Source organism: Sinocyclocheilus anshuiensis, unplaced genomic scaffold (assembly GCF_001515605.1).
Source record: "Sinocyclocheilus anshuiensis isolate Anshui unplaced genomic scaffold, SAMN03320099.WGS_v1.1 scaffold716, whole genome shotgun sequence".
Classification (NCBI taxonomy): Eukaryota; Metazoa; Chordata; class Actinopteri; order Cypriniformes; family Cyprinidae; genus Sinocyclocheilus; species Sinocyclocheilus anshuiensis.
Window position 1 is genome coordinate 208,813 of NW_015555755.1, and position 11,439 is coordinate 220,251.

At 39.2% G+C, this 11,439-nt stretch overlaps 1 protein-coding gene across 1 annotated transcript in view; it reads left to right on the forward strand.

Annotated features, from left to right (window-relative positions):
- LOC107673785 (cysteine-rich motor neuron 1 protein-like) overlaps positions 1-11,439 on the forward strand; it is a 44,172-nt gene that overhangs the window by 11,446 nt on the left and 21,287 nt on the right. Inside the window, exon 3 of the mRNA XM_016467574.1 lies at positions 5,751-5,912. Within this exon, the coding sequence (XP_016323060.1) occupies positions 5,751-5,912 (162 nt within the window). The remainder of the gene's footprint in view (positions 1-5,750; positions 5,913-11,439) is intronic.

The window sequence follows — 11,439 nt, forward strand, 5'->3', positions numbered from 1 at the left end:
CTTCAGTCTGTGTGCATTGAATTTATTTAATACACGAGTTTCACAATTTGAGTTGAATTACTGAAATAAATGAACTTTTCCACCACATTCTAATTTATTGAGATGCACCTGTATATATACCAATAATTTGGGGGATATTTTTGAAACCGTGTTTTAAAAATATGAATTATTATTTTTTAAAGCTTTTAAAATATATATTTTGCTCTCCATATATTTCAGTCAAAGAAAATAGATTCAAAAGCAGTCATAAGCAGCACAGGTATATTTGTAGCAATAGCCAACAATATATTGTATGGGTCAAAATTATACATTTTTCTTTTATGACAAAAATCATTAGGATATTAAGTAAAGATCATGTTCCATGAAGATATTTTGTAAATATGCATTGCTATCTTCATTTGGACAACTTTAAAGGCGATTTTCTCAATATTTTGATTTTTTTTATTCCAGATTTTCAAATAGTTGTATCTCGGCCAAGTATTGGCCTAACTTAACAAACCATACATCAATGGAAAGCTTATTTATTCAGCTTTCAGATGATATTTAAATGTCAATTTCAAAAAATTGACCCATATGACTGGTTTTGTACTCCAGGATCATACATGCCAAATATATATATATATATTCAAAACATTTTGTAAATATATTTTAAAATATACAAAAAAAATGGCTGAACAAATTTACTAAAATATTATACATTTACTCACATATATATTTACCAATATATTTTTTGTATATTTTTGAAACTAAAAATATGAAAAATATGATTTTTTTAAAGCTTTTAAAAAATACATATTTTGCCCTCCATAAAATAGAGCATATTTTGGATGCAATTAATCGCGATTTTAGTGAAAAAGTGAAAAAATCACTTTTTTTTTGGTGTTATTATTGGTATTTTGGTTCCCATATTTGTTTGATATTTTTGAATGAGCAACTGGAAGTAATACAGTATAGATATTTAAAAGTAAGAGTCCCTGCATAATTTAGGCATGTTTATGATTAAATGTGCCTCTGTCAGGATTACGGACCTGTTTTGTTGTGTTTTCCCTCCCTATGTGCTCCCCGTGACCTAGTTTCTCCCTTGTCTAATTAGTCATTGCGTTCACCTGTGTTCCTCATATTACCTCGTTTAGTTCCGTTTACTTAAGCCTAGTGTTTTCCTGTGTCTAGCGTCCAGTATAATACGTCTTTCCATGTGCTACGTGTGTTCCTGTTTGCTCCGTGTTTCCCATGTTGGATTATTAAAGACTGTTGTTTATGTTTCATCCGTGTCTCCTCATCCCTCGCTCCTTCACAATAGCAGAAGTGTGACAGAATACCGGACCTACAAAAAGTTTATTGGTGTGTTTTCCGCCCGTTTTTGTTTCCGTGTTTGATTCAGTGTTTTTTGTTTCCGTTGTTTCCCCCATGGATGCCCTCACCCGCCCGGAATACCTCCTCCTCCTGCTGGAGCAGGGGGAAAGATCGCTCGAGGACCATACCAGACTGTTCCTGGCCCTCGCGAATATTACCAGCTACCCGGACGACGCGCTCTACGCGTTTTACGATGCCAGCCTGAACCCCACGTGCAGAGCTCCATCGTCTGAAGATGGTCCTCGAGCGGATTTCGCCGCCTTTGTGGAGTGGATACTGGCGAGAAATTGATCGCCTCTCACCATCTGTCCCGTGAATGATCTCGCCAGTTCCACTCCGGACCCAGAGCCCAGCCCACCATCACCTCGCTGTGCGGAGCCTATGCCCGAGCCCACCAATGAGGGAGAGCCTGAGCCCGCCGCGACCGACGAGCCATCGCCGCATGGAGAGACAGTGCTGAGGATCGCCACGGAGCCGGGGCTGCTGATGACGTCAGACCAGGTGCGAGAGCCGGCTACAACGAGGGAAACGAGGGAAAGAGCCGTGGACAGCGAGAGCGCGGAGAGGAGCTCCGCCCACTGCGCCATGGCTGAGGGTGAGCTTAATGTGGATCTGAGAATGTGGAAGGCTGAAAGGGATCCCAAATTGGATTTATGGACCGACCTGCCCCCTCTCCTCCCCACTTCATCGGAGCCCTCTGTCAGTCCTGTTCCCACGTCTGGCCCAGGGAGGGCCTCAGTTCCTGAGTTCAGCCCAGAGAGGGCTTCCATTCCCAAGGTCGGCCCAGAGAGGGCTTCTGTTCTCAAGACTGGCCCAGAGAGGGCTACTGTTCCCGAGTTTAGCCCAGAGAGGGCTCCCGTTCCTGAGTTTAGCCCAGAGAGGGTTCCCGTTCCTGAGTTTAGCCCAGAGAGGGCTCCTGTTCCTGTGTTTAGCCCAGAGAGGGCTCCTGTTCCTGAGTTTAGCCCAGAGAGGGCTCTGTTTCCAAGTCCAACCCAGAGAGGGCTTATGTTCCCGAGTCCAGCCTGGAGAGGGCTCCTGTTCCCAAGGGCAGCGTTGAGAGCACGGAGGCTCACAAATGCCCACCCACACTCCCGCTCCTGCCTCCTGTACCGCTGTCATCTGACAGCCCCTCTGCTCGCCCTCAGCCCACCATCTGTACGGTGCGAGCTCCGCGGGTCTGCCAGTCTCCATCGTCGGCATGGCGGAAGAATTCCGGGCCTCCGCCTCCAGCCTCTGAGTCCCGGACTCCGCTTCGGCCCATCAACCCAGTGGCTCCACTATGGCTCCTAGTTCCCTCCTCTCCGCCATGCTCCCTCGGCCCTCCGGCTCCGCCTTGGTCTGTCGCCGACTATCCTTCACCTCGGGACTCCACTTCTTCGGCTGCACCTCGTCCCTCCGGTTCCGTCAGGCTCCTCCTTCCCTTCGGCTCCTCCTCGGTCCTCTGTCGCTCTGGCTCCACCGCGGCCTTCCGGATCCACACCTCCGCATTGGTCACCTGAGCCATCTGTTCCGCCTTGGCCCTCCGGATCCTCCCCGTTGCCCTGGCTCATCGGCTCTCCGTCTCCGCCTCAGGCTCCTCCACCACCTGCTCCGCCGCAGTCAGTTGGCCCCCTGGAGTCATCAGCCCTTCCTCCTCCATGGCTCCTCCCTCCGTCGGCTCCACCGTGGGTCGCCGTTATGGCTGTGGCCTGGGTCCCACCTGGCACCGCCTGCTCCAAGCCCCTCCTCTCTCTGGTTTTGTTGTGTTTTCTATCCCCATGTGCTCCCCGTGACCTAGTTTCTCCCTTGTCTAATTAGTCATTCCGTTCACCTGTGTTCCCCATATTACCTCGTTTAGTTCTGTTTACTTAAGCCTAGTGTTTTCCTGTGTCTAGTGTCCGGTATTATACATCTTTCCAGGTGCTACGTGTGTTCCTGTTTGCTCCGTGTTTCCCATGTTGGATTATTAAAGACTGTCGTTTATGTTTCATCCGTGTCTCCTCGTCCTTCGCTCCTTCACAGTAGCAAAAGTGTGACAGCCTCATTATGCATAAACACTTTTATTTTGGTTATTATTTATGTTTTTCTCATCTTTTTTTAACAAGCAGTCAGAAGTAGTATAGCATAGACATTTCAAATTAATAGTCTCTGGCTATTTCAAGCTTCTTTATGATTTAAAGGGGTCCTATTATGCTCTTTTACAAAGTCTTGATTTTGTTTTGGGGGTGTACTAGAACATGCTCTCATGCTTGGTGGTTCGAAAAACGCATTATTTTTCACATAATTTACATTATTACAATGCCTTTCTCCCCAGCCTGCCACAAACGGCTCGATTAGTTCCAGCTTTGATGAAGCTCCGCCTTCCGAAAAACAAAATGTGTTGTGATTGGTTAGCTGTCCCAGTGCGTTGTGATTGGCGAACAGCTTAGACGGTGTTTCAGTACTGCCACGCCCCTTGCTCCATCTTTCAACAAAAGCTTCTATGAGTGTAGGCACACCGGCGGCGCCGTTCGGCATCTGTCCGTGGCACCCAGCTACATCGTGTTATATTTGTAAGAATTGTTCTCAGCGGTTCTCAATTCCAGTCCTCGCGTACCCCCGCTCTGCATGTTTTGCACATCTCTCTTTGTTAACACACCTGATTCAGATCATCTCGTTAGAAGCCCTCATTATACATAAAGTCTTTTTTTATTATTATTTTGGTTCCCATATTTCTCTACTCTTTTTATAATGAGCTGCTGGAAGTAGTAAAGACTAGACATTTCAAAATAAGAGTCCCAGTGTATATCAAGCTTGTTTATGATTAAAAGCCCCTAATTATGTAGAAATATTTTTTTCTAATTATTATTAGTATTCTGGTTACAAATGTAAGGCCCGCGCACATGGCCCAAGGAAGGTATCCAGTGGCGGATGAAGGTCTCTTGCGTGTTCGGTCTTTTCAGCGCACAGAGTTATTCAATTTAGGTTTAACTCAATCTGACTCCATTTTATTATTTCATCTGACTCCATTTTAGTATGACCTCGAATGTAGGTTGAAAGGCAAATTGGTTGTTTGTCGGTCTCTAATTATTCTGACATTTGATTATTCTAGTTAACTCTTTACTTATATTTTACTCGTTGATTAGGAATCTATGTCATTTAGGATGCCTCACGGCGGCCGCTACGCGTGGGCTCCACGATCACAAACTCGCCAGTCTGACCCTTAGCCAGAGGTTTTGTGGCTAATACTATTTAATATACTTTAAATAGTAGGTCTGTTTAGCCCCCTACAGTTACCCATGTAATACTCAAACATTAATCAGCGGTTCTTCTAGACCACCTTTGTCTAGACCCCGACAGCTAATATAGCTACGTACAACTTAATTAACACTCAAAGTATTAATCAGCGGTTCTTCTAGACCCTCTTTGTCTAGACCCCGACAGCTAATATAGCTACGTACAACTTAATTAACACTCAAAGTATTAATCAGCGGTTCTTCTAGACCCTCTTTGTCTAGACCCCGACAGCTAATATAGCTTCGTACAACTTAATTAACTCTGAAATCATATACATGGTTACCGTAACTGAGTACAACTTAAACTATAAGGTCAAGCGGTTAGTCAGAAATCTAGAATCTCACCTGATGGGCCCCATGCTCCATCTAAACCTGAGATTTAGTGTGTACTCAACCCTGGACACAGCTTTGTGGAAACATAAACCTTCACTTAATCTACTTGAGAAAATAATTTCAGAGTAAGTCAGAATAGATCAAATGTAACAATTTATGGTAAATTGTGGGGAAGTCGTGGCCTAATGGTTAGAGAGTCGGACTCATAACCCAAAGGTTGTGGGTTCGAGTCTCGTACCGGCAGGGATTGTCGGTGGGGGGAGTGAATGTACAGCGCTCTCAGTGAGATGTGGAGACAGATGTCTGTATGTTAATGCACTGTGTGTGTATTGTCTGTCTCAGAAGATCAAAGTGTCTGAGGTTCTGTAATTCTTACACAAACTAAACAGCATTTAGCATTTACAGTAAATCAACATAAACTCTTGCATTTTCTCTCTGAACAGCCCCATCACAGGAAAGAAAGTCTAATAAACATTACTTAACACATTCAACATATAGTTTCTATTAGTATCAGCACAATAATCTTTTTATTGCCTTTTGTTTCATTGCGCCGGGATTGGAACACGTCTCAAAGCAGACATGCGCGCAGCTCTTCTGGGACGTGTTTTAAAAGGTTAATACATGATATATCTTTTCATAAACCATCATGTCACAGTGTTTATGTTCAGCATAAAGTTATATAAACCTAAATTTATTTAAATTCATTCAACAAGAAATGTGTCCAAGTTTACATTCGAGTAAGTCGCAATTTATATGCCGCATTAATCATTGCTAGCCTGTGTTTGACCTGTAACTCTCTGTGTTTCTCAGGTTCTCGCCGTCATGAACACAGACACAGGTTTGTGGGTCCCGTGAACCCAGCGTGTGTGTTTTCTGGCTGTAATCTGACGGCCGACGGCTGTGTTTGTTCGTCTCAGAGCTGCGACGATCACTTCACGTACGCCAACCGCAGTCAGTGCCAGCGAGCCGCAGGTAACGCAGCGTTTCCAGTGCATTCACACTGAACGGGATGCTTATGTATATATAAATACACACCCATGCATGTATATATTTAAGAAAAATATGTTATGTTTATATATTAAATATGTTTATATATAATATAAATTATATGCATATAAATACATGCATGTAAATAATTTCTAAATATATACTGTATGTGTGTGTATTTATATATACATGATAAATATACACGCAAATATTATGTAAACAAAAACTTTTATTTTGGATGCAGTTAATCGCGATTAATCGTTTGACAGCACTAAACTTTATTAATATTTGATGTGCAGTATATTGCCAAAAGTATTGGGACACACTCTTCTAATGAACAGGTTTAACTACTTTAGTAATTTCCGTGAGTATGAATCTTAATGCTTAAGCATATAATGCTATTCTAGGGAATCGTGTGCTTCTAATTTTATAGCGACTGTTTGGACAGGACCCTCTTCTATTTTAACATGACGATGCCTCTGTGTATAAGGCAAGGTTCAGAAAGAAGTGATTGATTGAGTCAGTGTGGAAGAACTGGACTGGTCTGCAGAAACCTCTGCTGTGACTTTAAATGCAGACCTCGAGCCAGAAGCTCATCACTAAACACCAGTGACTAAGGTCTCAAGGTCCTTATATATTTGCAGAATATGTGTTTTTTTTTTTATATTAAAAAAATATATATTCAATGCAATATATTTAATATAAAACAATCTATTTTAAAATGGCCAAAAAATATATTTGCTAAGGTATATTTACATACATATCTTTTTTTCTATCAATAGCTTATATTATATATATATATATATATATATATATACAGTGGGTACGGAAAGTATTTAGGCTTTGTTCATGGTTTATTTTTATTCAAATGATCTTTCTTTTATTAAAATATATGTGTAGGGCAAAATATATGTATAAATGCTTCAAATATATATATAGATATACTGTATGTATATCTATATATATATATATCTATATATATATATATATATATATATATATATATATATATATATATATATATAGATATATATATATATAGATATACATACAGTATATCTATATATATATTTGAAGCATTTATACATATATTTTGCCCTACACATATATTTTAATGAAAGAAAGATCATTTGAATAAAAATAAACCATGAACAAAGCCTAAATGTAGGCTACTGAAATATTGTAAATGTATTTTCTTACCCCTGAAATACATTTTTAAATATATTTTGGTATATGCAGGTTAAAACTAAATATATATTCAATTTCAAATATATATTTAATTGAACTTCATGGTTTACAACAAATATTTAGAATATATTTAAAATATATTTTTGCCAAAAAAAACATATTTTTTGCCATGTGTGGCAGCATCTCAAGAGTGTCTAGCAGCCCATGCAAAAGCTACTATAGGCATGTAGATGCAGATATAGTCATATTAGAAGGAAAAACCGACCGTGAATGAATGCATGCATCCGTGTTTGAGCAGGCGACAGATGCTGAGGTGTGTGAGTGTTCACTGAGCTGCAGATGAGTGCAAATAGAGCTAAATTTGACAAAACCTTACTTTACAGACATTTGGGAACGTCCTCGATTAGAAAAAATTACCAAATTACCAAAAATAAAAAATATAATTGAAATTAAAATGAGTGATGCACAATTAATAGACATTTACAATAATAATAATAATGACAATAATAGTAATAATAATAATTATTATTATATTTTTCTTAAATGGTAATTGTTTTATTTTAAAGTAAATCACTACGATAGCAAAATTTCTCATTTTATTTAACATTTTTATTTGATAAAAATAATAATCATAATAAAATAAATGAATAATAATAAGGATACTAACAATTACAATAAGGAAAATGATAATAAGGATACTAATAACAATTTGTCCAAAAATGTTGATTATATATCAATATGACAATAAAATAATAACAACAACAAACAACATCATTTATTTATTTATTGATTTATTGATCGATTGTCGTATTGTGCAGCCCTACAAACAAGCACGGCAAACCTGAAGCTTTTTTTATTTTAAAAATTTGCGTTTATATTGCAATCACAATTTTATCAGAAAATTACACAATTATTTTTTTTCCCCCAAATCGTGCAGCCCTGCATGATATACTGTTTAATCAAATAACCAAAATAAATCTTGTTCGCATATATGGGTGTTTTCTGATAAAAGCTCCGGTATGAATATAATTCATAGACATTTATTGTGGCGGACAGATTAATCATTGAAAATTAAAAAGTGTCTTTAGAAGTCAATATACTGTTTGTTTTATCTCCATAAGTCCATATCTGAAGGCAGACAGACAGGCTTATCATGTGAAGAGATTCTCCGTTTCTGCGTTCAAAAACACACCACATGTGAGCCATGGTTTATATTTTATAACAGATACTGTACGCTTATCATTGAACCAAGTCAAGGCCTGCAGTCGAGGGCATGTCAAGAAAAAGATCGTTCACCCAAAAATGATCATTCTGTCAATTTCTCATGTTTTAAACCTGTATGGCCTCCTTTTTCTGCAGAACATGAAAGAACATATTTTTGTCCATACAGTGAAATTCAATGGCCTCCAATGTTTTTCAAAAACGTTCTTTTGTGTTCCACAGAACACAGGAGTCGTACAGGTTTGTACAGTTAATCATGGAAAAAATATGAGCTGGGGGGAAAAACACAATGCTCTCGCAAATGTTTTGTGTTCCTTCGAGAAACTATGTGTTCTCTCGCAAAACCTTTGCATTCCCTGAGAAACTGCATTCATGAAAAACAGCACCGTATTATCTTTTGCAATGATGGAAAAATATGAGATGGGAAGAAAAACAACTATTTGATGTTTTTTCATTCTCTTGCAAAAAAGTTTTGCTTTCACTCACTAAACCTTTGTGTTGCCCAAGAATCTTTGCTTTTGCTTGAAAATAACTCAAATGTTTTGTTAGCAAATGCCCATTTTCTTGGGGGAAGAATTTGCAAGAAAAAGTCTCTTGAAGAATGAAAAAAAAAAACATTGCAAAGTGATAAAACATTGAATTATATTTTGCATTCCCCCAAGAAACTTTGCATTTGCGCACAAAAAACTCAAAAGTTTTGTGAGAAAATGCAACGTTTCTTGGGGGAAGAATTTGCGAGAGAATGTCTCAAAATATTTGAGAGAAAACAAAAAAAGCATTGAAAAGTATGCCCAAGAATCTTTGCTTTTGCTTGAAAAGAACTCAAATGTTTTGTTAGCAAATGCCCATTTTCTTGGGGGAAGAATTTGCAAGAGAAAGTCTCTTGAAGAATGAAAAAAAAAAACATTGCAAAGTGATAAAACATTGAATTATATTTTGCATTCCCCCAAGAAACTTTGCATTTGCGCACAAAAAACTCAAAAGTTTTGTGAGAAAATGCAACGTTTCTTGGGGGAAGAATTTGCGAGAGAATGTCTCAAAATATTTGAGAGAAAACAAAAAAAGCATTGAAAAGTAAAAAAGCATTGAATTATATTTTGCATTCCCCAAGAAACTTTGCATTTGCGCGAAAAGAACTCAAAGGTTTTGCAAGCAAATGCAAAGTTTCTCGAGGGATCTCAAGAGATTTGTGAAAGATCGCAGTTTCTCAAAGGAGCGCAAAACACTTTTGAGAGAACTAAAAAAGTATTGAATTATAGTTTGCGTTTGCTCTCCGTGAACTCGAAAGTTTTGCGTTTTAGGGGAAGAATTTGCAAGAAAGTCTCTTCAAGGACCACAAAACATTTGTGAGAGAACAAAAAAGCATTGAAAAGTAATAAAGCGTTGAATTATGTTTTGCATTCCCCCTTTAAACTGCATTTGCACACAGAGAACTCAAAGGTTTTGCATGCAAAAGCACAGTTTTGTGAAACATTTGTAAAAGCACGCAACGTTTCTCAAAGAAACGCAAAACTTTTGTGAGAGACGAAAAAGCATTGAGATATCTTTTTTTCTCTCATCATCATGTCCTTTTCAGTGGTCATGTTTGGGTGATTCCTTTAAAAGTCATTGTTTTATTGGATCGAATGTGTTCAGTTCAGGTCACTGAAGACTCGGGCCTCTCCATATCTCAGCGGACATCTGACTCACACGCCGAAACACAAAATACCATGTGCAACCTATTTTTTTCTCTTTCCCTCCGATGTTGTGCTGAAGTGGCTGGAGCTGGGCTCATTGTTTCTCTTCACATGAACTATACCGAAAATCAATGTTAAACCAGAGGGCTTACCCCAAAAAAAGCCCCACAGGGCGGCTTTGTCTTGCGCTGAATAGCATCCAAAGTCAGTCTCTGAACAGAGTGTGCATTGTAGGCTTTTTCCATGAGTAAACCCTGCTTGTCAACACAGCCTCCTCTGCCTGCGAGCTGCGCGCGACGGAGGAAGACTGCCGCCCTTGTGCCCTCGGCGCAAAGAAAAACACGTTCACAAAGAGCCGCTTCACTTTCATGAAAGAGCGTCTGAGATCTCAGATATATGTATTGTTTACAAAGGGCCTTTCTGCGCTTATAAAAAAAACAATTTCCGCTTACCCTGGAGGGTGTGTGTGTGTGTCTGTGTGAGTGTGAGTGTGAGTGAGTGTGTGTGTCTGTGTGTGTGAGAGTGTGAGTGTGTGTCTGCGTGCGTGCGCTATGGAGAGTCCCCACAAGGATAGCAAACCAGACATGTGTGTGAGTGTGTGTGTGTGTGTGAGTGTGTCCGCTGCCCAGACGTGATGTTAGTGTTGCTAGGTGCTTTATACTATTACACCATTCTGCCCATGACACATTTGAGCCATTTTCAGAAGCAAATATCAACTTAAATGAAGGCTTTGTGCTTTTGTGTGCCAAACGCGAGAGATGTCTCCCGTCGCCAGCGAATAGCTAATTATCCCCGACTGCGGATGTAAATAATGGCATATGTATTAGCCGCTGAATGCGTGCATTACTGATTGTGATCAGGCTTTTATTTGAAAGACAATAAAAGCTCTGATGCTCTTTACTGAATCAGTCTGCATAAATATAAACATGCTCACATGGAAACGTTACATAATGCCTTTAATGGAGTTTGTAGATGATAAAATATTCCGATGGTAATTCGCTATTGCTTAACAAGACATCAGATTGTGCTTTAACATCTTTACAGAGGAAATCGTATCGAGCTGTAAAATGAGTGTGGAGAGCAACTCAGATTGTTTGATGAGAAACGATTGAGTTCGTATTGAGACTTTTAATCGCAGACTTTATCTGAGCACACTTTGAGATGTTGTTTCATGATAGCATCTGGAAAACTGTAGTATTACCATAGTACTATAGTTAAAAAACATGGTAAAACCATGGTACTTTGATATATATTATGGTACAGACTAGTATGATTGCTATATTTATATAGCATGGTATGTACATGGTACTTCATAGAATGCTTTATGGCAGTGTACTGGAAACCACTTGTGCTTGTGTAAGTCAAGTCACCTTTATTTATATAGCGCTTTTAACAATACAGATTGTGTCAAAGCAACTGAACAGCAT